This window comes from Ornithodoros turicata, chromosome 1 (genome assembly GCF_037126465.1).
Source record: "Ornithodoros turicata isolate Travis chromosome 1, ASM3712646v1, whole genome shotgun sequence".
NCBI lineage: Eukaryota > Metazoa > Arthropoda > Arachnida > Ixodida > Argasidae > Ornithodoros > Ornithodoros turicata.
The window spans coordinates 208,123,835-208,151,640 of NC_088201.1; the positions used below are offsets into that span (position 1 = coordinate 208,123,835).

The 27,806-nt window shown below is 45.1% G+C and overlaps 1 protein-coding gene across 2 annotated transcripts in view; it reads right to left on the bottom strand.

The window, feature by feature from the left end:
* LOC135379009 (mucin-12-like) overlaps positions 1 to 27,806 on the bottom strand; it is a 546,819-nt gene that overhangs the window by 68,908 nt on the left and 450,105 nt on the right. For both annotated transcript variants that reach the window (XM_064612241.1, XM_064612240.1), the window contains exon 7: positions 8,199 to 8,257. In XM_064612241.1, coding sequence (XP_064468311.1) covers positions 8,199 to 8,257 — 59 coding nt within the window. The remainder of the gene's footprint in view (positions 1 to 8,198; positions 8,258 to 27,806) is intronic.

Below are 27,806 nucleotides of genomic sequence, written 5' to 3' on the forward strand. Positions count from 1 at the left end.
CCCCCCCCCCCTCCCTCGTAAATGAGGAGGACCTCAATATTCCCGGTTGCGAAACGTTCTCGACACAAGGAAAAATTAAGGATAATGCTCGATTGCTTCGTGCAAGATGATATGCCGCGTCTAAGAGCATAACGTCACTATTTAACCACATAAATTCCCGGGGTTACGATGCCTGTAAAAGTCGTATTTAGCGAGCGAAAGCCACATTTTAGCAGCCGTTATGCCTAGCATGGCGGACACGCCTGTGCGCAACATGTTGGTTACTTTATTATTAGGCTAGTCCAAGTTCTGTGTTTGCATTTTGATTTCCAGATTTGCCTCAGTTGACAGTCTTCCGCGCATTTTAGAGTCATATAAGATTTATTTACAGTAGTTTATTTTGCAACGGCGATTTCGATCACTTTATTTCGGGGTCCACCCGTCGGCCTCAGAGGTGGGCAACGTCACGACTACCGCTCTGGGGGGAATGTGCGTCCTGGGCCGACTTCTTTGGCGAAGTATGTCTGACAGCGTCTGAGGAAAACCCAGGAAAAACCCCAAGACAGCACAGCCACCACCGGGATTCGAACCCGGGCACCTCCCACTCTCGACGTGACATGGCCAGCGCCCTACGTCGAATAGGTACAAACTGCTTTGCTTTAGTCTCTGTTGGGCCAATCAACGTCATAGGGACACGTGACACCGCGTCACAGTGCCATCCCATCGCCGGACTGTGTTTGGGGTACGATGAAATTGTGTCAGGCGTGTACGAGATATTAAAAAAAAAATGTATTTAAATTAAGTTTCCGAGTACCATGCAAAAAAGTAAGCGAGCAGAGTAGTAAATACACAACCTTGAAAAGTATTTGAGTAGGATACTAAATACACGCAAAAGAAACTCTGAAAACTTATAAAAAAGGTATACACGTATTTTCGCGCGAAACCCCCTCGTGGCATAGCAAATGAATAAATAAATAAATAACACGGGGATGTTAATCACGTTCTTGTCCTTCCTGCCAGCTCAAAGAACAAAACAAAACAAAAACAAATAAAGTATCTCTAGAGTAATTTACGAAATGAGTACATGTTACTGTCGAAAGTATTTAAGTTAGAGTACCAAATACCGATTTTTAAAAGTATATTTCGAAGATATTAAGTTACTCCCAAAAGTATATTTGAGATAGAGTAACTTGAGTAGAGTATTGTAAGTCATGTACAGGCCTGGATTGTGTACGCATCACAGTAGCAATGAAAAGAGAGAGAGAAAGTAAAAGGAAAAAAGAAAGCGGATGAACGATGTTACAGAACGGGATTTCAATAACAATTTAATATAGCGTTTCAGAAAGAGTTTTGTGAAAAAATTCCCGCCAACCATGGCGCGTGAAGCACGGAGAGGACAGAAAAGTATAGTAGTAGTGGTAGTAATTAACTGAAAAAAAATGGGGGCATATTAATAGGGAGTCTGGCCATTAATGGGTTATGACTATACCTGAAGCTCCACCCACTTTTTCAGCTTTCCGACCAATAGAGTCCTGAAATATGGGGCGCTATGAATCAGCCTATCCTCACTATATGCCCCCTTATCCAACATGGGTAGCGCCATTTTGGGTGGCACGTGGATTGGATGGGATTGAAATGGATACCTCACGCAATCTGCAAATCTAGTGGATTTTTTGTGCAAATTTGATGTGCGCCACCTAGGGAGCGTAGGGCACATCGGGGATTGTCGTCTGCTTCCGTCGTTGTACCGCTGCCGGCAGAACCACCTGACACATTCTGCCGTCGGTATGTTTTTTATACGAATCTACATGAGTAGTTTGAATATAAAAGGAAAGAGTGTTTATATCCACGAAATCCAGCAATTACATATAAGATTGTACAGCACAATGCCGTTTTTGTTATGATTTCGTTGTGATCGCCCTGTTCACTAGGTCTAACACAGGTGACAAAACGTATTATTTTCGGTTAGATATCGATGGATGAGCGTAAGTTCAAACTGACTTCGGAGAAACTTGTATGAGGATGTGCATTTTCAGCCTAAAAAAGAGTAGTCTGTGAAAAAAATTTGTCACGAAATTCCCGCTTCACTGTGTTTGTTTTCGTCGCCATTTTGGGTGGCAGTATGGTGTCATGGCTACCCCCTTGGTAAAGAGCAAACCAATCAGAGCAGCGAAACTGTGATTGACAGGTCGAGCCTCTTTTTGTGACTCCTCCCAATGGCCAGACTCCCTTTTAATACACGGCTCCGGGAGAGGACAGTCAAGCCCAAGGTCGACTTGCTGTTCAATTGGAACAGAGAAGAGAAACAGAAAAGGCAAAAAGAAGAGGAGAGTGAACGAAAGAAACAAAAAAATCTCCCTGGTGGTTCGTCACTCATTCAGACTAATTCGTGCGGTTCATTCCCAAGTAGCACATCATCTTGGTTCAATATTGGCCGGATATAGGCAACTAGTGCAATATTGGCCCAGTAATGGACCGGTATTGTCAATATACAGTCAATATTTAGCTAAGGTATTGTGCTGCTTGGGTGGCAATTCTGATCCAATACTGGTGAAGGATTGGCGCTATCCAGCCAATATTGGGACAATATTATGTGCTGCTTTGGCTTATTCAAATGGAAACAATAGTTTATCCAGGATCGCAGGCACAGGGAGGGGGGTGTTGCAAAAGATTGGGGGTGAATGTTCCAGTTGGGGGGGGGGGGGGCTCATGACAGGTTAATGTATAAGTATCGACAAGTGCCGGTAGCCGGAATAACAGAGCCCCCCCCCCCCACCCCCACCCTTGTAGGGTGTGCAAAGATAAAAAAAAAATAATAATAAGCGGGGTGTCGCAAGTCATATGGGAGGTGTTTGGGGGAGCAGGAGGGTCTGGAAAAATCACTCAATGCAATTCGTAAGGTTTGCGTCTCTCAGGAAGCGAAGTACTGTTTTTGCCACACTGTGCCGCGGTGGGTGCCGCATAAGGCCGAGTTATGATGTCACGTACAATCTGTGCCCAGTGTTGCCAAATGGCAAAAGCAAGTCTCGTACCCTACGCAACCAAAATGTAGCTAATCCCTAACAGGAACCGATTCCTGTGCCTGGCATTTTATCTTGCAATCTACCAAACTTGTGCGTGCAACATGTACCTGGCAATTTATTACAGCAAGGTTTACACATTTACTACGAGAAAAATAAATGTGTTCACCGCGTGCAAAGGAAGTGCCGGTATCGTCTGTCGCCGATTTTCACCGCAGTGATCTCAAGTTTAAAATGTCGCCACAGAAGGCTGTTCATTCGTGACGAGCGAAACGCTAAACCGGAAACCCGACTCATAGCCAATTCTTGCAACTCTGGGCGTGTGTCTACACACATAACATGTCCGGGGGGGGCATTCGTACAGTACCAGGCACCAGGAGGAACCTGATTGAACATGTGTTTTTTAAACGCTCGTTTGAAAACATCCCAATAGAATATATACATAATTCCTGACACGAGATATGAAACAGTGATCAATCGCTTCCGGGGGGTTGCACAAAAACGGTTCGTAATTTCACCGAATCCGGTACGCTGTATGTAACACCTGTTCGTAGAGTTTAAACAGTGATACTTTTGATACCTTGTGTCAGATCCCTGCAGAGCGGGAAGTCATAAACCACGGCCTTATCTCTTCCAGAAGAATATTCCAATCACGTTTTTCCAGGTTCTTCGCCATTTTAATGTGTAACTTACATTGAACGCACGTATATGCTCGTCGATAGTTGATGAAGCGATACGCATATAAAACAGTCTTTTTTTGTGTGTGTTGTTGTTCTGGAAGAAACTAAACTGTTTCTCATTTATTGATATCGAGGTGACACATCGAATACGAAACGAGAGCGTCAGTTTTATGGGTGGCGAAAGTGATGTACATGGAGGACCTTGTGTTTTCGGGTTTTATGCTTTTTCTGAAAATCGGTGTTTATTTCAGGAGCCGTAAAACAGGGCGAAATCTTGCGATATCGGACGGAAAAAGAAAGCTCGCTTTCTATATGAACACAATAAGGTGTTTAAATTTAAAATAAAGTATATAGTATTGATATTAAATTAGAAGTTGTCTTCGAGCACAACAACAGCACAATGATAATACAAGTCCGAATACTGGCTGACACCGGTAACAAATCCGTCGTCGACGACGTGGCATTCCTGACAAAATTCACGCCCATGCTCAACGTGACCAATGAGTTTGAGCATAAGTGAGCAAACAGACAGCTGAGCGCGGGGGGCGGGGGGGGGGGGGGCGATCAGGAGGCACAAGTGCCGACCTCTAACTGGGTCATCAACCCAAGCTGGAGGCTACTTGTAAAGCGTGCTTCTCCTAGCGAGAGCATGTTTTAGGCGAAGCCCACTTGCGGGAATTACTTCGAAGGGAGTTATGTTGGCATCCGATACATACGAGTCGTCGATAATCATTTCGGATTAAAAAAAAAAATATTAATTTTCGCGATTAAATTCTTTCTGGATTTTACCGTGGACTCACTGGGCTGGAACAGCACTCACGCAACGGAGGAGTAAAGGTTGCAAAATTCCCCTCTCCCAGAGAGGGGAATTTGGAACGTGTGCATGACTGGGTGTCGCTCATTATTTAAATAAAATTTCAAATGAGTTTCTTGAAAAATCTAACTTCTAAAGCCGGGCGTCGTCGGCATTAAGGTGAGTTGTACCCCTTTTTGGAACCTTCGGTGGACACCTTTTCGTGAAAACTCTGCCACCGAAACGGGTCATTTGTTGCACCAATTAATTGGTAAGCAATTTCGCGGCTGGTCGCGCCTGGTCGCGGTGAAGCGCAAAAGGACGCTCCTCGACTGCCTTATCCACCAATGAAATACGCCCTTTTGCGCTTCACCGCGACCAGCCACGACAAAAGTATGTAAACCGAAACCAATTAATTACTGCAACAAACGACCCGCTGCGGTGGCAGATTTTTCTCTAAAAGGGATCCACTGAAGGTCCCAAAAGGGATGGTACCCATTTTAATGCCGATAGCGCACTGCATTAGAAGTTATGTTTTTTTTTACGAAACGCATTTGAATTTTCTTTAAATAATAAGCGCCTCCCAGTCATTCACACGGTGCGCAGCTTGTAGGTGGCATCGGACAGATACTTGTAAAAAGAAAAAAATATTCTACTGGTGCACTCGTTCGCGAATTATTTAGCCCGGGAATTAAACCGAAACACCCAGTATACATATTTTGTAATCTGGACTTTTGTGTGACGTATGATGCTACACAGTTCAGCCGTAATCGAGTTAAAGTAACAGCAAGTGTTTGTTGTTAACACTAACATATACGGGGCAGTTGGTACCATGACCGTGTAGACATCAGCAATTTCACGAGGGACAAAACACGGAATAAACGTGTCCTGTCTTCTTCTTCTGTGTTGTGTCCCTCACGAAATTGCTGCGGTATGTCTACACCGTCAAGTGTCTGATCACCACAGCGTATTCTACAATACGCTTAGGAAAGTGAGTGAAGTAAGCAAGTAAAGTAATAAAGCGCATAGAAAAGTAAATACGGTGACAAAAATACGCGAGGTCCATTCGGGCGCTTAAAGTACCGTTAGTGAATAAATACATAAATAAATAAATAAAATGTGCCTGTGTTTCGTTTTGCGTACATGCGCCATTGTTGAACGTATAGAGCCGTACATGGAAAGTAGGACTTAACGATGAAAGAGGGAAGCCTTGGGCAATTTGAGGCTTTTGTATGTATTTGTCGTTTGTATGTTGTTCCAGTCACAGAACGTCAGTTCTCTCACGTAGGACTCGTTGCGGAAAGAGAAGGCATGTTGCAAATCGACGCTTATACATAGTGTCATTGTTCGGCCTAAAGATAATACGGGGAAAAAATGCGACTTTACTCGAAGGTTCCCATAATCGATAGGCGGACGTAAATACAGGGCGGTAACGGGCTCAATCCGAACAAAAAGGCGGACAGGGTATTATACCGCACAGAAAGCGGAAATTTACCCATCACTTTGACCTTTTTTTTTTCCTTTTTTTGTCCTACATATAAACCGGCTATTATCTTCTTTCTCACAATGACTTTTCGTGCGCGTTGGTGACATTAATTCTACGTCTATAATTGTGAAATCACCGAGATGTTTTCATCTTAATTCTACCCACGGACGTTTAAGGTAAAAAAAAATAAAAACATCGTCGCTCGCACTGCCAGCAATTAAGGACACTTTTTAAGAGAACGACACCACCGCGACAAGTTTTTAATGCACCGCGGGAACATTTTCGTGCGTTCACGGGATACAACAAACGTGCACTTTGCGCAACGTAAGTGTGTCTTTTGTCGCGTTGGGAAAGATGCGTGTTGTCTTTTCAACAAAGGCTTCATTAACCCACCACGACATTGGGAAGGATTCCAAAAAATAATAATAATAATAGAAAAAAAAGACGGTGAAAAGAAAAAAAAGGGGGGCGTGCAAAATATTTCCCGGCTCAAATGACTCTGATGGCCGTGTCCAACGCGGTTTGTCAGAAGGAGCCATTGTCCGCAGAAGGGGTGGTGGCGCCTCCTTCCATAACCTGGGCCACGGTCACTTGGATGATGCGTGAAGGCACCATTACATCGCGGGAGGCAAGCGTATACGTTGCACGTGGATGAACTGCATGGTACCCGTAAGTTACGAAGGAAAAATGCACATGTTCGTAGAAATGAGAGACTTAAAAAAAAAAAGAAAGAAAGAAAAGAAGACTGAAAAATCGGCCCCAAAACGCCTTAGTAGTCGGAAGGATTGCCAAAAAAATTGTATTCCCGAATATAAAAAAAATATAAAATGGTGCGAAAATATAGGCGCTTCTTAACTTTTGATTATCATCATATCACTGTACGCGTTTTCACAGGAGCCGTTGCTGTCGTCTGCTACAGTAGCCGTCTTCTGCGCGTTCAAAGTTCAAATTTCCGTTGTCCAATCATGATGCAGATCTCGTGGGCCGATGACTAGCGCCTCTAGCGGATCGTGCGGGACGGGCTACTCATTATGACATGGTCGTTATAATCTACCAGGTCGTGATCTGACCCGCACAGGCACCATATCACAGAATATAGCCCTTTAGCGCCTATTCAGTCGTTTAAAACGCCGCCAAAGATGTTCTGTTCTGCGCCTGAGCAGCGTGTGGAACGATTCCGAACAAGTCCTGGCTACGCTTCATCAACGCTGCAAACAACACATCTTGCTTCATTGCCCCCAGTCACGCATTCTGAAGCAGCACGTGCATTAGTTGGTTGGGCAAAAAAAATCAATCATAAGGACATAATTTCTTGTAAAACACGAGTGCGTTTAGGTTGTTTTTGTACTTGTTAAGTTAGTTTCTGTTGTTGTGTTGTTTAATATTCGCTGATGTTTGTCTGCAATCCAAGTGAGGTACTTCAGTACTACTTCATGAGAAAATACGGGTAGAGAATACAGGTGACGTACAGGTGATACAGGGTGATGTCACACGTGAGTTGTTCCTCAAAATTTGGCCGGCAAGAGGGAGTACGTATTTGTAGTGATGGAGTTATATGGAAAATGTGGGAAGAAAGAAGGAGTAACAACAACAACTAAATCATGACTATGGCCTGGGGTGATTCACCGCTTGAGAGCAGTATCCTACCCCGTTACACGAGAAGCCACTGACAGGGGGAGTGGAAAAGAGTAAGTGTGGGAAGTTGCTCCCCCGTTATTCCTTTTTTTTTCTGAGAGTGCTGTCGTGGTTACAGTTTCGGTTCTACGTCACGTTAATACAAATACATTCAAAGTATAGCTAGCGCCCAACTTTCGGCGAGGCGGCGTCCATCACAACACGGCAGTGTGAGGTTTGTAAATTGTAGGAGGTGTTCTCGAGAGATGCGTTCTAAGAAGATGCTTACATTCTATTGTAAAAATGAACACACGTGCGCGGTGACATCACCTACACTTGTGCGAAACCGAAACTTGCGAAGACACTGCCATTCTTTCAGAAATTAGTAGAGATACGTAATGTTACCTGACAACACAGTGTACATATTGCGTATACCGAGTCTTTGAATGGCGTTCTTTTCTTCTCTCTCTTTTTTTTTTCATAATGGGATAAAGTAAAGAATAGCTTCTGAGTCAAAAGTGCGCCAGTTCAAAGAAACTTGTAGAAAAGTATCACGGTCTTCGGAAAGCAGACCGCGCAAAAAACATGCAATTTTTCCGCACGAGTTTGCAAGGGTTAGGACTCACCGATGATGGCATGGACCCGAACAGAGAGCTGCGTTCGAAGAAGGACAGCATTCTTGCGACTGCAAAGAGGAGGAAGCGAAGGGTTAGCACCACCGAACTCATCAGTTTCTCGAGCTAATCGGAGAAAACATGCATAATGAGAGGAAAGTTAATCAGAGGACTCGCTCGATCACTTACACCAAGGAGAAAAAGGAGTGACTGGGAAGCAGTTACATGCCTTCAGTCCCCAGGGATCCAACTGTTTTGCAGTTTAATCCCTCCACTCCTAAATATACCCCCCAGTACTACAAATAGTTGGTAAACCTCACATAAACTTGCGCACATTTATTCGCGAAATAGGCTAATAGTTATGACAACGCACCTACACTCTTAGAAATGAACTTCACCACATAGCACGCTCCTAGCCGACCATCATCCCGAATGACAACGTTCTCGCTCCTGATTCGTTGAAAAGAGAAGGGGTACGCCCACGCCCTTTTTGCGACACTTACGCTGTTCATAATTGTCACAAAAAAGGCGTACGCCCCCCGTCTTCAACAAATCAGGGCAGATAACGATATCACTCGAGATGATGGTAGGCTAGGAGCGTGCTATGCGGTGAAGTTCATTTTTAAGAGTGTAGTCCTCAAAAGGTCTAAGTTTTTCTTTATCTCTCAAAGTGCTCAGCAAAAACAAAAGAAAAACCAGTAGTTCCTGAAAATTTGGAACCCAGTAATGCAGTGGTTATCGATTCTTCATCATACACCCTTTAACTGCAAGACCTTCTGGAACTCATAAAAACCGGAAACTGACACATCTTTGATGAGTAGTGGGATTGATTATATTGTCAGGAAGTACCTCGTCCGAAAATTAATGAAGTGCTGACGCAAGTTAATTCAATTTATTCGAGTCATTATTCCGATGCAAATTTCAATCCTAAATGGATGGGTAGAAAATCCAGCGAACCGGAACAGGAAGTATGAAGGGAAGTGCTTCAGGACGAGAGCCGCCGATAATTCGAACAAAGACAGTTCTTCATGGTCCAGTAGAAGAACAGCCTCTGTTCGACATATCGGTGGCTGTCGTCCTGAGGCAAAATACCTTCATAATCCCCAATAATAGATTATTCACTACACTCCTTCTGTTGGATGCATAAGTCAATTATGGACTTCTCATCCACCACTAATTTTGCCACTAATAACACATTACGTTGCATTTTCCGTCTTGTATTGAATTATTGAAAGCCGCTTCTTCGAAGATGCGCAATGAACAAAATAAAGAAAAAAAATGACGTTCCTTCACGAATTTTTTGCGGACGACCTATCGAACGGATTTTTGTTCTGAAAACGGCTTTGGTATCTGGTGACCGGAGAGATCCGATGTTCTCATTGGAGCAACTTCGTAGCTTTTATAATTAAAAAGTTAATTATTGAAAGTTAATTAAGACATTGCCATAGGAGTCTGCTAATGCTCTCCTAGGGAGTGCCCTTCAGCATATGCTATATTGCAATTGATTTCATCTCGGAAAAAGTGATAGATATATATTTTTTTAAAAATATGGTCACATTTAGCTGGGACACCCTGTATAAATATTATTGTCACAACTTTTACTGCTCTTTTTTTTTTCCTTTTCAGGACGAACAAGCAAAAGTATACATGCGGTCAGCTTGACTTTCGATTTACCTGCAAAAACCGAAAATCCGGTACTGCCCTCTGAGGAATTGCGCCATTACCGGCACGGCTCTTCGGCGCGATTGCATACGCATTCCGCGGTCATTGGAAAGGCGACGCCAAGTCACACCGGATATGCTGAACCTCAGAGGAGACCCTCTCTGACTGCATGGGAGTGACGCGGTAATTGCTAAGCATCCGTCACTGTCAAGACGGAGGGAAGGAACGAGATAGACTTCACTAAACCTGATACAGGGAATGACATCTTTGAAAGCTGTCATTATACGGGGTACTCAAAGAAGCTCTCTGCATACTTGAGCATATATACATATTAGGTTTACGCGAGTATACTATTTGTAGGTAGCGTAAAGCAGTGTGGTGGAGCGTGAATGTCAGAAAAGTCGCTTTTTTTTTGCACAAGCTGCAAAAACTGCATTCATGAATGCAGTTTTTGCAATGACTTTTGCGTGAATGCAACTATGAATAGTTTTTCTAGAAAATTTAAATATGAAACTACGTGCAACACGGTGTCGCTACCAACCACCGGTGGCAACACGTTGCCACCAACTGTACATTGCAAGCGCATAACATTGCGTCTTGTTATTTAACCAACCAACAACAACAACAACAACAACATTGCGTCCAACACAAGAAAAAAGATAAAAAACTTCTGCCCCGTGTTCAAACTTCAGCAGTTCATTCTCGAAACAGCGGCATAGCCGAGTGGGTTAAGGAGGACTCGCTTCTTAGCAATGTCCATGGGGAATTTTTGTTCGCAGGATTCTCGTAAACCTGGCTAACTTTTGATACGAAACAGGTACAGGCATGATCCCGCCGAGTTTGTCTAGGGAATGACATATTTTTGGAGCCCTGACGCGATCCACTGATTTTTGGCGAATTAAAGTTTGTCAAATTTTCAATGCATGGGTGTCTATGAGGCATACAACAAAATCGCTTCCCTCAGCATGCCCGCCCGTGATATGTTCGGCCAAAATGATGTCATTCCATACAGTAACAGTCGTGGAATTGATTGCAATAAAAAAATTTGACAAGCGTACTGCAGTTTTCCGGATCCTTGCGAACGAAAATAATGCCTCTGTCGTTTACCAGTAATGTTCCGCATGCTGGCGCCGATTATATTGCTTCCTTAAAGCGCGGCAGGAAAGCAAAGCGAAGAAAACAAGTTTTGCGGCGGCACATCGAACTTTCTTCGGAACCGAATGTTAACTAGACCGCATGAGTACGCCTTAACCCTAGAACGCAAAGCCCCACGTACACCGTCCCTAACGTAAGCGCTACGTACGTTCGCCTTAAGGCGTCCTTTCGTTGGTGTTAGCCAAGGTCGTTCTGAAGACTGGGAGGGGGTGAGGTCCGAATCATACCACCGGCTGTGCTGTCTGAGGTTTTCCCTGGGTTCTCCGAAGACTTAATTTTCAGACGAATGTCGGCACAGTTACTCCTGAAGTCGGCCCAGGACGCACACTAATCGATCGATTTACAGGCCTGCTAATCTCAAATCCCTGCCTAGGATTCGAGGATACCGTTCGCCCATCCCTAGCATTTAACAAACATTATTAATCAAAATGGTGGACGAATTACAGCGTTCTCCACTTACCCAGTTTGCAGCCAATACTCGATAATGAATCGATAACTGATAACTACTAATTACACTTCAAACTCGTTATCATGAACTTAAGATTATAAACATATCCTGATTTACTGCTCCTCAAAAGGGCACCGCATAATTTACTTCATAACATGCAGTTCACACTTGTACAGCGTAGTACGTCTGTAAGGCGGCGTTCATTCATAACATGCGTATCATATCAATATATAGTGTGCATTCCTTGGAATTGTCATTGTCATAAATATGTGTCGTTCTATAATCTTTGATAATTTGAAGTCCCCATAGTATGGTTTCAAATATGGGACCTCTCCACGTGGAATATAATTTCGTCCATGTATGCGTGAATAAAAGAACAAAAGAGGCCTTGCGTGAAAACGTGTGAGCTTTTCGCATCCCACCACGACATCACGAAAGTAGTGAATCCTCCAATCCTAGGCAGGGATTCCAGATTCGGGAATCCCTGCCTAGGATTCGAGGATTCCGAATCCCAGTGCTCAAAACGGCGAGTCGGGTCTTTCGAATCCACCAAACACGCTTGTTCGTTTCTTTTTCAAATTGGCGCTTTTGGAGTCCGCCGAAAGCCTCATTGACCGACGGGTGTTTTCTCGTTTCTTTGTTTGCGTTGCTCTGGACTGAAAGAATTCAGGCAGGAAAAGTGTTACATTACAAGTTCAAAAGTAATATGGTTTTGCTTTTGGTTGTTGCTTTAGCTTTATGGAAATAATTCAGACACGAGAATTGATGTATTTTTTTTGTAGTCGATGATTATATGTGATATTATGATGATATTATTTATTCATTTTTTCATTAAACAAATGTATCATATTCTTGCTTCAAAACACTTTTCAGTAGAAGTTTTTTTCTTGGCTTTTTAAACTCTTTTTAAAGAAAGGATTCGAAAGATTCGAGATTCGTAAGATTCGTGGATTCGCAGAACTTTTATTGGATTCGGATTTGTATTATCAAAATTCTGGATTCGTTCCATCCCTAGCACGAAGCAAATGGTGTTTTAGAGAGAAACAAGGAGTGGCAGATTGGGAGTGATAGTGTGAGTCTAGGGCCGACTTCAGGGTGCACTGTGCCGACAAACGTCTGCAAACTCGATCTGCCAGAAAACGCAGGAAAAAACTTAAGACAGCACAGCGAGCCGTATCCATTCTTAAAAATGAACTTCACCGCATAGCACGCTCCTAGCCAACCATTACCTCGAATGATATCGTTATCTCTCCTGATTTGTTGAAAACGGGAGGCGTTCGTCTTCTTTGTGACAATTACGAACAGCATACGTGTCACAGAACCCGTACGCCTCCCGTTTTCAACAAATCAGGGCAGATAACGATATCATTCGAGATGATGGTTGGCTAGGAGCGTGCTATGCGCTGAAGTTCATTTTTAAGAGTGTAGGATACAAACCTACCACATCCCTTGTCTTCAGCACGAGCCACTCTGAGAATCCTGTTTCGAGGCCTATAGCGCTGCCCGACGTTTTTCGCTAACCTTTCTGGCCAATGTTCCAGAAAGACCACGACATATAGTTCCTCATGAAGTCGGTCTAGGATGCGTACTACCCCTCCCTTCAGTCTCTCACTCCTTCACTCTTAAAAATGAACTTCACCGCATAGCACGCTCCTAGCCAACCATAATCGCAAATGATATCGTTATCTACTCTGATTTGTTGAAAACGGGAGGCGTACACCTTTTTTTTGTGACAATTATAAACAGCGTAAGTGTCACAAAAAAGGCGTACGCCTCCCGTTTTCAACTCAGGGCAGGTAAGGATATCATTCGAGATTATGGTTGGCTCGGAGCGTGCTATGCGATGAAGTTCATTTTTTAATAATGTTCCTGCTAAGTCTCTGCACCGCACAACAGCCACTGTTGCTTCGCGGTGTTCGCACACGAATAAAACGAGAATATTACAGGAAGTCCTCGGAAGTCAACGGGTGTGTCTAAACCATTTCATCATATAAGCTAATGATGAATGGATATATATATATATATATTTCATGTATCACGTATAGGAGCATATACAACGTACGTACAGCTCTCGCGGTACCAGGAGATCCAGAAGGGGGAGTGGACGCCTCCCGGGCATATTTAAAAGGGGAGCGAGTGTTGTCGGGTAACTGAGGGGTCAACCACGTCTTTTCAGCCGCTGACGGCCCTTCATCAAGAGGGGCGGAGAATACCCCCCTCCACCACCACAACCGGTTCACCAGATCAACTCCCTCTTTAATAAAAGGAAAATAGTATGCTCCACATGTTGGAGCTTATCGAGGAGGGCCTGACCTTCTCAGCTCTCTCTCCCTGTTTCTATCGGCTGGTTCAGGTTCGTAGTTAGCCGCAGAAGCCTCGAGGTGGACCTCTCTAGCAGGTGTTTTTTTCTTAATAATTCGTACGCTGTATAGGAGGCACACCTCGAGCTGCAGAATGGTTATCGCCACTTGGCCGCTGATAAATATGCACTAAAACTGCCGAAATTTACACGCATATGCACCAAAAATCTTTGAATATGCAGCAAAAACAGTGAATACTATATGCAATGTTCAGGCGTGCATAGGTTAATTTAGTATAGCCGCGGGTATTCTTTTTTATTTCTTAATAATTCGTACGCTGTATAGGAGGCATGTCTCGAGTTGCAGATTGATTATCACTACAGCGCTGACAAATATGCAGTAAACTTCCGAAATAATGCATGCATATGCGCCAAAAATCTTTGAAATATGCAGCAAAAACAGTGAATATATGCAATGTTCAGGCGTACATAGGTAGTTTAGTATGAAACATTTAAGACAGAAGGAGAAGAAAAACGAAACTGAAATGATCGCGACATAGAAAGACTATAAGAGGTGACTCGGGTTCGAATCCGTGCGCCCGCCGTGCTGTCCGGGCGTTTTCCCTGAGTTTTCCTCAGACCCCTTAAGACAAATGTCGGTGCAGTTCCCTGCGAAGTCGGCCCAGGAGTCACGATCTATTTTCGTGACGTTGCCCGCCTAAGTGTGGCCGAAATGGACTAGTGACAAGGACTATGAACTATAACACCTCTACTTCACTCGATCAAGCATAGACTATCATACTGCACACGCTGTGCATACTGCAACTCATAAAGTGCATACTAACAAACAGGTAGTGCCCGCCGCCCTGAGGGCAAGCTGAGGGTATAGCATGACAGTGAAGCGTTCTCGTTCCTGTATAGACTCCAGACACACCGTCCATAGTGAACGCGTGATAGCGAATTTACCGTGATATAAAATTTACCTATATATGCTTTCTATCTTAATCCGCGCATATATGAGTGGTTGTTTGCTTGCTTGTTTGTAAGGGGGGGGGAGAGAGAGAGGAGAAATTGAAGTCGTCTCCCGACGTCCTCTCCTACTCCTAACATAAATCCTCACCACCCACCCCCCCGAAAATACTTCTCATCTGTTCTACTCGCGAGTTCGCTATTCACCATTCACATGTTCACAAAAAGTTCACTATTCACAATCACCCCATTATTATTATATGAGTGGCAATTTACTATGTTGCATAAATGTTCTGCACTTCACAGCCATACAGAGAAAGTGTAGACGAAAAAAAAAAGTGATACGGTGAAAAGTTGAATACAAATATTCTCTTCTAAATACTACGCAGAAAATTATCTCTGTTCTCGCTTGAGCTTCTGGATCCCCTGTCGTGAGCCGGATGCTCCTCTCCAACAGTTTTTACATATTGTTTAATCTCATTTATTTATCACTTTGAGGAAGGAGATTACGAAACTGGATAGATATACAGTAAAGGTCCCGTACTGAAGACTAGTGGTATGACCTCATGTTTTTACGAAGCAGCAACTCTGTTCTCAATGAACTATTTTAAATGCAACTATAGGTGCACAGGTAAAAAAGATAGAAAAGAAAGATAATGAAGTGGTCACTGCGATAACATGACAACTGAAAGAAGAGTTTGTTATATTTCATGATAATGTCATGGTACATTCAGAGTTTTGTGTCGTAGAGCCTTTCATATTTCAGGTTTGCATATCACAATTCCGTTTAAATAAAGTGTAGTACGGCACTGAAAAAAAAAAGAGAAGCATAATCACGCGAATCGCTAGCCGAGCGCTCAAACTGCGGTAAACGCAGCAGTCATAAAAATAATTAATGAAAAGCGACAAATTACCCATTCACACCAGGGATAGTATTAGTAACGAAAGAACGCTTCATTGAGTATTCATTGATCTGCAATAATTAATGAAAAGTGGTTTAAAATGATTGCTATCTGGAATGGTTACCACAGTGGCATTCTCTAGCTCATTCTAATGATCAACAGAGGAGATTAAAGAATGAATTAGCCAAGCTTGTTGTCGAGGCTTGATTATCGGATGAATTTAACTGAAACTGCTACTAATGCGTGGTGACGAAGATAGCACAGGGACTGTCTGATGTTGTGGTCACTCTGTTATCGTACTCATCAACGGATAATAAGATGACGGTTAGACATCTACATCGTAAAGTGTCCAATCGTATCGCATGTAATCGTAAAGCGTCTAATTCAAGACTCCTGTTTACTTTAGCGACGTTTCTGTATGTGCTGTAGGCATTTAAAATGAGTCTAGCTGCGCGGTACTGGAATACTTCAAGTTCAGTTGTCTGTCTTTACTGTTAGGGGTGTCATATGGGACCCCTGCGTAATGTAATTATGGTCTCAGCAATGCTTACGAGAGTAATTTCTTAGAACCTGCGTTGAAGTTAAATGTAAATTGCGTCTCGGATATCCTAGCGATTTGTTTAGCAGCTCGATATCACGGATGTGCCTGTGCTACGGTGGGTCTTGCGTTAAGTGGACTGTTCACCGGCCACTCTAAACACATGTTTTCACAACTTCACCGCATGACAGAGTCAACCGTCAGAATGATATGGTTGCATTTCCCGATTTGCTGATAACGGGAGGCGATGTGTGTTTTGTGGCAATTCGGACAGATATTAAATGTTAGAGTTGAGCGTGGGTGCTGGTGTACACCCGCGGTTATACCCGTACGCTTTCGCCATTTGCGGGTAAAAAAAATTAGTGTCGCTGCAGGTTGCGAATAAAATGCAGGTGTAGCCGCAGTGCGTCCGCGGGGGAGGGTAATGACTTCGTCGGCTCGCCGTTGTTGGCCTCACAGAAGTGGCCATCGTAACGACCATGGAAAAAAAAAACGAAAAAAAAAAGTCGGATGGAAGATGGAGATGTGTAGAGGGTGCGAGAGTCCGTCGGGAAGTGCAAACGGGCCAAATTGCTAGAACTTGACCGTATGATACGCTCGCAACTAACCCTCATTATGAGTGACGTCGTCCTCTTTTATGATTCGTTTCGCAGTTGTGCTGTTTGCGAGTATAAATTCAGTGAGTACCGCGGGTGGCAGGAAAAATGCGGGTGAACCCGCACTGCGTCCGCGGGTAGTGCGGGTATACCCGCATCACACGCTGCGGGTTCCAATTTTGTTACCCGCACTGAGCTATATTAAAGACTTTTAGTGCATGGTACGCTATCGCCTTTGCGTACGTAAGGAACAAGCGTTGGTGGTCCTGCGCACGCGCACAGCATAAAGAGAGCTGTTCCTAAAGAGAGCTACTATTATTAAAGAGAACCACCACGCTATTCCCTGCGTACGCAAACGCTATAGCGTGCGACGCTCTAAAACTCACTATTAATTGTCCCAAAAAGGCGTATGTCACGTATCTCCTACCAGCTCCCGTGGCTCAGTGGTGAGCGTGCTGGCCATGTCACGTCGAGAGTGGGAGGTACCCGGGTTCGAATCCCGGTGTCGGCTCTGCTGTCTGGGGTTTTCCTCAGACGCTTTCAGACAAATGTCGGCACAGTTCCGTTAGAAGTCGGCCCAGGACGCACATTTCCCAGGGACGTTAGTCATGAAGTTGTCCACCTCTGTGAGACCGACAACGGCGAGCCCTTTTGACCATCACCACCACCACAACCTCGTATCTCCTGGACGTACAGAAGCGATAAATGCATTGGCGCATTAAGGTTGGCGCAGGGCGTGTCATGAGGCAAAGTTCTGCTTTTTGATCGCTCCAGACGGCCCTCGTTCGACAGAAGGCGGTATTAAGCGCAGTTCCGGTATAAAATAAAACCCTGATCCCCCATTAACCGTCTCTTCGAACGGGTCAACTCTTCAGCCCCACCTGGTCGGCACGGAAGGACTCCACCCTCATGGACGGATTAACCTCTCGACGGAGACACGCATTGCACGTGCAGGGATGAAAGACCACACACAAGTCTTTTAAGAACAAAAACCAAGTACGATAAGCGGAATATGCGAACGAACACGGACGCCAAGAACCGTGACCTTTGTTTCGTGTCAAGTATATGAAAGCAACACTCGGAGAGACGGGACTCTGTGTGGTCCCTTTTGTTGGCGCGGAGGACACGTGGTCGCTGGGGGTCAGGCGTTTTACGACGGCTTCGTAGGCAGGATATGTAGATGCGGTTCAGTTTTCCGTTTATTTTAGATGTACTAGCCGCAATTTAAAAGAGGGCAGTCTTTAAAGCTAGGTACACCTGGTCCAACTTTTTGTACCAACATCGACCGACGTTCCCACGGACGGCGCCGTCTTCCTGTTCACGCTTGTGCAAGCTGGGTCCGCCGGGTGGTTGCGTCAACGAGAAACGGGGGGAGGGGGATATATTTATTAGAACATGGGGGAAAAAAGAAGGAAAGGAGGAAATGAGTTATTAGACCTGGCAAGAGTTCACACGGAAAAATCATTATCATGATCACTGCACATCGGGACTAACAACCGTCCTCATCTTTCTTTTTAATCTACCTAATCTAATCTAATTGCACTACGCTACAACTCAGCGTTCCCGTCCGTGATCCGTTTCTTTTTAATTCCGCGTCAGCGCCGCGAAGCATCTGCGGCTATAAGAGGCGTAGAGACGTGGACACACGGAAAGAGGACAGCAGGAAGGAGTGGTGGGGGACAGGGGGTGGGGTTAGTATCCGTCCTGGGCCGACTTCAGGGGAAATTCTGCCGACATTCATCTGGAAAGTCTGCCGAAAAACCTAGGGAAAACCTGAGACAGCACAGCCGCTGGTAGGATGCTAACCAATCACCAGTCACCAGCACAGGCCACGCGAACTTGTTTCCTCCTCCGTTGGCCGTTCGGCTCATCGCTCCTCAATCAAATGACTCTCGACCAATCAGTGCGAAGTATGACTGACGTCGTTTTCGGAGACCAATGAGTATCCCACTATATTTACACATATATCGCGTAGCCAATTAGCCTTGGCTACCACCAATGAGCTTTTACCCACTGAGTCATGCCGCTGGTGATCAGTTTTACAGCTCTTTTGAAATGTTGCTGACAACAGAGTCATTTCCTGATACGCGGTTGTCAGACCTGTTCTGTGTTTTAGAAGCGCAATCACAAAAGAGATGTCAAGCACTGCTGTCCCGGGTAATTAGACCGAGGCGGAAACCCGTTCGACCAAATTGACAGGTTTCCGCTCCGTGACCAATCACCATCAAATGTGTGTTCGCCTTTGCACGGTTGTGGGCGACCCACTCTCCCCCGACATCCGCCTGGAAGGTAAAACCCGAGGGAAAGGCTCAGACAGGCACAGCCGGTGGTCGGATTCCATCACGTTACCTCGTATAGCCTCGACCTTGGAGATATGCCATCAATGAGCGGATTCCGTATCCACTCGGAATCAGGTCTGGGCACGATACTGCAAAAAAGTATCTTCGATACCGACACTCGATACCCTCAAAAATACCGATACCGATACAAGATACAGAAACGAAATTGATTTTCGATACGGATACTCGATATAGTGTACCGTCGATACTTCGATACATCACTGAAATCCCGGATGTACTAAAGCTGGTAATATGATTAGGGAAGTAAAAAAAAAAAACTGTTATTTCAGGAACCTTTAGTGTATTTTAGTAGCGCACTCTTACTGAAGGGCTTAAACGTATCCGACCGCCCGGGTTTAATGAAGCTGCACTGTCTGAGCAGTACCCTCTTAAAAATGAACTTCACCGCATAGCACGCTCCTAGCCAACCATAATCTCGAATAATATCGTTATCTGCCCTGATATGTTGAAAACGGTATGCGTACGCCTTTTTGTGACAATTATGAACAGCATAAGTGTCACAAAAAACGCGTACGCCTCCCGTTTTCAACAAATCAGGGCAGATAACGATATCATTCGAGATTATGGTTGGCTAGGAGCATGCTATGCGGTGAAGTTCACTTTTAAGAGTGTAGAACTTTAGATTGGACCGAAGCCATGTATATATGTAAACGTAGCACGTAAAGAAAACGTAAAGCGTAGAGGAGGCAATAAGCAGGCCTTCTCTATCTACGTGGCATCGGCTTAGCGCCGCTTCGAACTATGGGAACTTGCTTATATGAAAAAGGAGGAGAAGGTCTCCAAACTGTTTCGGTTTCTCCTCTGTCGGCCGATTATCCCCGAGGTGTCAAGGTCATCAAAAAAGGAAACGTGAAAGACCATAATCTCCCTACCTCGTAACAATAATCTCCCAGGATGCAACACGCGCGCGCAAGGAGCACTGGGATTTTCTGAAATCGTCTCGGTCAGATTCATGTAACAGCTGTGTGACCCACAAAAACGAAAAGTGGCGTCAGTGTCAAATGTCGCAGTTTGTCTCGCGACGTAAAGCTCCGAATTCTTAATTAATTAAGTAATTAGTGTCAAATGTTAAATGGACGGTCGCCTTCGACGCTGTCGATTTCGAAACCATAGTGACATTTTATTTCTCGTTCGTCACTAGCCGTTCTATCGAAAATCCAATGCTAATTACTGGCAAGTTCATCAAATCGCAACTACTCCTCACGTGTTCAAGCTGCGAGCACTTTTTATTGACTGCCGAGAATCGTTTACTGGACAGGCGGCTAGTTGACTGTACGGGACGGACAGTGTCAACCACAACTGCAGAAAGAAGGAGGAAAGAAGAAGGCATGCGCCTCGCTATTGGGTGCATGACGTGACGTCACAGAGTGGCTGCCGAAGGGAGCAACCGCTCTGATCTGCGATACTGAATGTTTACTTGCGCACAAAGATTGCGCAGTGCACGCGTGCCGTTAGTGCGGATATGTATCTCACGGCTTCGGCTTCTAGCTTGAACGTGTATTCTTTTTGACGTCTTTTTTTTCAGCTCTTCTATGATTCTTTGAGGTAAGAGCGCCAGGATAATAGCCGCCGATACTAATTTTGAATAGAGACAATTCTGAGCAGAACAAGAAACAGACAGCTTACGTTGACGCTGTAGTTTAACCGGGTGTTGCTTGTAAGCACAGCGTAACAAGTTACAAATGTGACACAGAACGCTTAGTATGTTTAATTCGCCAGCAAAATTGAGATAAAACGGCTCTGGACGAAGTCTGGTGGCAAATAATTCCCAATTCGTCAAACGACAATGATCTATGTTCCCGACTGACTTGCTGCTCCTGATGGCTACGTAGCCGACACGTAGCCAACTAATTTCGTTTTAGAAACCCAGTGTTGTCCGCATGCAACGTAGTCTCGCCGCCGTACTCGACGAGCAATAGACCTCTCCCTGTTTGTAAACAAATGACGTCATAGTGTTCGACAGCGCCACCAATTTGGTAGAGTTGAACTATGCTCGAAGCTAGGGGCGTACAACGTCGCTCTTGAGGGATTACGATGGCCCCTGAAAGGGACGCGACCTTCGGTCCTACTTTTCGTTCAGTAAGAGACAGCGAACAAGTGCCCATTCGTGGAACCCAGTCTTCCCCTTCCGATTTGTTTCGGTTTCAGGCTGTCTACCAACGTCATGATGACGTTTCTCGGGTAGAGGTCTATACGCAGTTGGTGACCATTTTGACACAGTGTTGCCCCTAATTTTCAACTTTAATTTACTAAGAAAAAAAAATGAGTGCAACTGGAACGAAAATTGTGAAATAAGAGCACTAAGGGCTCAGGTTATTGGATAGACTTCTGAGGTTTTGTACCTTTTGTACGTTACATGGGCTGGTTCGCCGGAGCTGGCACTGGGAATCTGTCTTCGAGGCGCCTCAAAATATTTGACCAACCATTATTCTGCACCGCAGGTACACGAGCGTATATCCGTGCGCCGAGTGAACGATCCCGTCTAAATGTCGCCATCTTTTTTTTTTCTTCTCCCTTTCCGCACCCATCTTTCCCACGCGTCCGCACTATCGCAGAAACAACAAAGCCAAGCGCTTTGAACTCCTGAGAACATATATTAAGCCACTAATGCATCGTCATTGGCATTCGAGCAGAGGCGGCACAAACCAGTTCGCGACAAAACGAAATAAAAAAAAAAAGAAGAAGAAGCCCCGCTCGGCGGCTAAAAGCACGACTGATTGGTTCGTGCAGGTCACGTGAGGTCAAACCGTCCATTCACAAAGGGGTACTGGATATAATTCCTTTTTCGGACTGGCCGAAAAGAGTTAAAAGCGAAGAGAGAAAGGGACGGAGTGTGATTGCTGATGAAAGATAAAGGGGCTCTCTAAATTACGAAGTGGCTAGAGATGATTTGCTTCTTTTTGTGTGTGTTGTTGTTACTTCGTTATCTTCCGCTTGCTAATTTATCTGCCTTTTCTGTGAAGTCGGAGAATGATGAAAGTGTCCGATGTCGTGGACTTGGCGTGACCTGACTATCTTAATGGAAGGACAATTAGCATGTGTTTTCGGACAGGTTGCGTGAGAAACGAACGAGATGGTTTCTCGAGAGGGTTGGAGCATGTACTTGGTTTGGGTGTACGTGCCTCGAAATAGATAGTGATCGATTGTCGATAGTGATCGAAATGCCAGTCGCAGAATAAAGTACCGTTAATAAATGTTATCTGACTCCAAACTGCACAGTCAAACGGCAAACTCAGACTAACCTGGACATGCAAATGCAAACACCGAACTTTTGACTAACCTAAAAATAAAATAAACAATATGCTGACCCGTCGTTGTCCCGCCTGAAAGAAGGAGCGGGAGGAGTCTGCCCAAGCAGCACAATGTACTGAAAGTCGAGTGCAATGGGGGTGGATGGGTAGGTGAAAGGCATTGAACAGAGCTGTGAAACGAAGGAACATTGATAAGACACGTACCGTCCACCCCCATTGGACTCGACTTTCAGTACGTTGTGCTGCTTGGCTGGAAATGCTGAGATATTTGTACCGAGTCGTTCAAGGGTGGATTAACATTCAACGTTCCTCTTGCTTCAGTTCCGCAGAATCCTCATCGTTACGTAATGAGGCTGAATATACCTCTTTTCTCGCGTATTGATGGTTTCAAACGCAGTTTCTTTCCACGTGATCGGAACTCTGCTTCTCTTTCCACTAGGAAACTTAAGGCCCGTTCCGACATACAGCGCTTTGCTCAACAGCGCTGCACCACAGCACTGCAAAACAGTGCTGTATTTCCACTGTGGGGATCGCACTTGCAGCGCTTGTCCCAGCGCTGTACTTGGTGATCTCACGTGATCGTACGTGATCGTACCGTCACGTGAACGCGGCGCCGCGTTCTCATTGGTTCAGGGAGCCTATCGCTGGGAGACAGCGATGGGAAAGTTCACCGAAGCTCAACTTCGCCAAGCGCTGTTTTCCAGTGCTCTGGAGCAAAGCGCAATATGTCGGAAACGGGCCTTTACTGTCAGGCTTCATAAACAGTAGACTTAAAATAATTTCGCAATGAAGTCAATGAAGTTGTCGATGACGTACGCTTGCTTCTGCTATAGCCCTCTTAAAGGTTGCAGTATGTGCAAGTACGTAAGAAAAGAAAAAAAGTAACACGTGTGTGTAGGTGTGCTCAAAGGCGACGGACCTTTCGTGAGCCCGAAAAAACACCACACCACGTCACACCATGCCTCTTATGCCCACCACTGCCCCCTGTAATTCGCTGAAGCTCGTCCTTGTCTGCCTCATGTCGACACATCCAATTTTGCATTCCATGATGTAAACTGTCTCGCATCTTAAAGCGTCATTACGAAGCAAAAAAAAAAAAAAACCGCAAAGCGAAGGAAGCCTGAGCGTGGACCAAGTTCGTCTCGTCTTCGTGGTCCACGCTCAGGCTTAATACGTCATGGGTGACGTCACGGGAAGCTTTCCGTCCCACGTTGTAACAAGACTGACAGATTTGTCCAATCATAGCGGGATATCGTCCGAGGAGACCAATTCGCGGGGTCTCTCCGCATTGTCGGCGTTCCTGCGTATAGTATTGCCGTCAGGATTGCCCGATTAAGCTACCTTCTGAAATCCGAAGCGACGAAATTTGGGCAATGGCGACTCGGCTATTTCCCGGCTACTTTTGTGGATACCTCTTCGCGTTGAAATTTGAAAATGCCTGCGCACTCAAAAGCGGGGTAGTTTTCATCGTGCAACGCAGAACAAACCTCAACCCGAGAAACGTCATCATGAGGTTGGTAGACACACCGAAACCAAAACAGATCTGAAGGGGAGAGGCTGGGTTCTACGAATGGGCAATTGTTCGCTGCCTCCTATTGAAAGAAAAGTAGGACCGAAGGTCGCGTCCCTTCCAGAGACCATCGTAATCCCCTCAAGACCGTGGCTTTCGGGCGCGACCTTGTTCGCCACTAGCTTTGAACGTAGTTCAACTCTACCAAACTCGTGGCGCTGTCGGACATTATGACGTCATTTGTTTACAAACAGCTAGAGGTCTATTACGCACAGCGTGTTTATTCCTGTTTCCCAGTGGCGTAGCCAGAAAGGAGGGGATGGGGGGCTTTCGGGGGTTCAAGCCCCCTCCGATATCGCACCGTTTGGTAGCGCATTTGGGAGAGGGAAATGAGGGTAAGGTGGCGGTGAAAGGGATCGCCGTTGTCGGCCTCCCATAGGTCGGCAACGGTGGGGAATGTGCGTCCTGGGCCGACTTCTAAGGGAACTGTGCCGACATATGTCTGAGAGCGTCTGAGGAAAAACCCAAGACAGCACAGCCGGCACCGGAATTCGAACCCGGGTACCTCCCAGTCTCGACGTGACATGGCCAGCACGCTATAAGCATAAGGGTAAAATCCTCCTCTCCCATGTAAAGTCCTCAGTCGATACGACCGTCCTTCGGAGTGCTTTTTCTTCTTTCTTTTTCTTTTTTTGTGTGGCGTATTGGCGTTAAATAGTCATTTATTCGTATAACGAGCCTACAAACCACTGGCTACAGAACTGGCTACATACAAGGCAAATTGGCTAGTTTTGGCTACTTTCTCAAGGCGCCTCGGCGACCTTTCAAGATTTTGACCTGGCAACCCTGATTGCAGGTTCTTTCGCTAATAAATTACGGGCGACGCAACGCACGAATCCCGTTCCGTTTGTGTCAAAGTAACGGCACGTTTCATTCCCACGAGTAGAACTTCTGCACTTTAGTGTCCCTTTAAAACCAGAAATCCCTTCTTTACATTCAAATACGACGTACGCAGCACCGCAGACAAGTACCCGTATATTAGAACCTGCATTCCCATGGCTGGACGGCCAACAATGCGTCCGTACCCGCCACAAACCGATTTGTTTTTCCTCCTCCCTTTGATGGGATCCCCCCATATAGAAAGTAGCGTCAATCGTCGGAAGGTCATCGGCGTGAAGGCGTCACCCATTGTTCTTTCTCCGCTCTACACAACAGAGGGCGGGCGTGCAGCTGTCAAGGCTGCTTCCGCGTGGACCCGGCGCCAAAGCCATATCGGAGTGCTCTTACCTGTCAAGGGGGAGCACCGCTGAGGATGAATTTCGGGTCAGGCGTTTCCGGGTGCGCAATCTGATTGCGGTCAAAATCGGCTCAAGAGATATCAATTCCGTGTAGCCTTTCGTAACTCAAAACTGGGGTTGGTTATCGGAAACCATAATTACGCGAATGCACCATTTTCATATTCCCGTCGCCCCCTAGCGGCGAAATGTGGAACGTCGTGTTTCCCCTCGCAGTAGTGATGGCGATGCTCATACGGACTGGCACGTCGTGTGGCAAACTGACAGGGGAAGACACGCAAAAGGAATGAAAGTGGACCGAGTATCATGCATTTTTCTTTTTCTCCGTTTTTTTTTCCTTTACCAAATAATCACCACCTCAGATCAAGTACAGAACTTCGTGAAGTCTTTACTCTAAGACAAAAAAAAAAAAAAAAAACGAAAAGAAAACAGGCTAGAATTTCCTACCCAAGCTTGTAGAACGACAGTTTCTACTCTGCAGTTATACCCAAAATGTAGAACTGGTTTGAGTAGAAATGTGGTTGCAATACAGCTCAACCGAGATGGGTAGAAAATTCTACCTTTTTTTTTTTTTTCTTAGACTCTTGGGCTCAAACGTTCACGCAATCTTGAAAACGATTATTTCCCCCAGAGTAACATAGTTCTTTTTTTTTTAAATAGAAAATTAAGGTTCCAAATTACGTGCAACGCCGTATCGAAGAGGTCACCAAGTGCGCATTGCTCGTCAAGTGCGGCGGCAAATCTACATTAAATATGACAACACTGGGCTCCGAAACGAAAGAAGTAGGCTACGTGTCGGCTTACGTGGCCATCAGGAACCAGCAAACCAATCGGGAACAAAGATCACTGTCGCTTGACGAACTGGGGATTATTCGCCACCAGGTGTCGCACCTAGCTGTTTTACCTCAATTTTGCTAGAAAATTGAAAGCATTATTAATTTAAAAAATAAATCAAAGTGATCTCTGGCACATTTGCAATTTCTTGAGCTACATTTACAAGCAGAAAGCTGTTAAACTGACGCTGTCCAGATAAACTGTCTGCTGCTGGGAAAAGCCAGGAAAAGCTGGAAAGCAAAAAAGCACAAGTGCCGCCGGCATTTCGAGCAGGAACTGTTCTTCTTCTCTGTCCTTACACGACGTTTCTACGACTCCTTTCCTCATAAATTAGGGCTACACAGAGAAACAAAAAGTCCCAGAAAAAAAAAAAAAAAAGAATCCCCCTGAAGTCAGCCTCCCACGCATATTAGCCACCTTGTGGTGGTGGTGGTGGTGGCTATGGTGAAACAGCTCGCCGTTATCGGCCTCACAGATGTGGGCAACGTCACGACTTACGCCCTGGGAGAATGTGCGTCCTGGGCCGGCTTCCTGCCTGTCACTTCTACCTGCTTTTCGTCCATCCACCTCTATACGTCTGTACATCACTCGCAGCAACAGACGTTTCGACGAAACTTAACTTTCATACGACGGGAACGACGCAAGCGGCAACTGTTGAACATGAGAGAACTGATGTTCTGAGGCGGGAACAACATAGAAAGGACAAATACATACAAAGCCTCAAGTTGCCTAAGAAATTAACGATGAATTTGTCCTTTCTATGTTGTTCTAGCTTCAGAACATCAGTTCTCTCTTGTTCAACAGTTGCCGCTTGCGTCGTTCCCGTCGTATGAATGTGTGTATGAGTGAGCAAAAATGTAAGAGTGAAACTTAACTTACCGCGAAACTCAATGCAAAACAGCATGGCCTCGTTTTTGTTTGAATAATCCCCCGTCCCTTACAAGGGCGATTTCGCGGATTACGCATACGAGTCGTGCCCAGACTGGCGTGACCAATTTTGCGACGTGGAATGCATACCAGAGATCTTATATCTCAGAGCGTCTCGTCTACCCGTGGGAACAATAAAAGAAAGCTGCAACGAAATCCGCCGGTAAGTACCCGGATTATCCATCGGGGATCATCCGGTAAGCTCGCGCTTCCACGTCGATCTGTCACTCCCGCGTATAAAACAGCGTTGCCGACCGGTGAAATTTGCCGGTGAAGCGTAAGAGCTTCGTGCGGAAAGTAGGAATGTCACGGGCAACGCAACGCCTATAGGAAAGGGAAACGCCTAGGAGAGAGAGAAAGAGAGGAGATATGTGCAGTGATGGCCACTAACTACTTCTACAGTAGTTGAACTATAACTACTAACTGCCTCGCGATGGAGTAGTTTAACTAGTAGTTCAACTACTTTACAGGGGAGGTAGTTAAAGCTACTTCTTTAACTACTGCAATGTATTTTAACGACATCTCTAACTACTCTGCGTTGTCCATGAACACCAATCCTGTTCTTGGACGCCCGAATATGAATCACAAGCAGGGATAAAAGTGAACATTTAGTACACATGCACGGCACAATTGCCCTGCACCTCCGCTCTCATCAAACAAGTAGCTCAAAGTAAAAGTCGGAAGCACAATTGTGCCGTAAAGCTTGCGGCAAAATCGGAAGTAGTGGCGCCTGCAGTAACCTAACTACTGTAGTTAACTACTCGAAATAGTAGTTTAACTAGTAGTTGCACAGTACATTTCTGCAAGTAGTTGATAACTACTTTTTAACTACAATCAGGTAGTTTAACTACATGTAGTTAACTACTGGCCATCA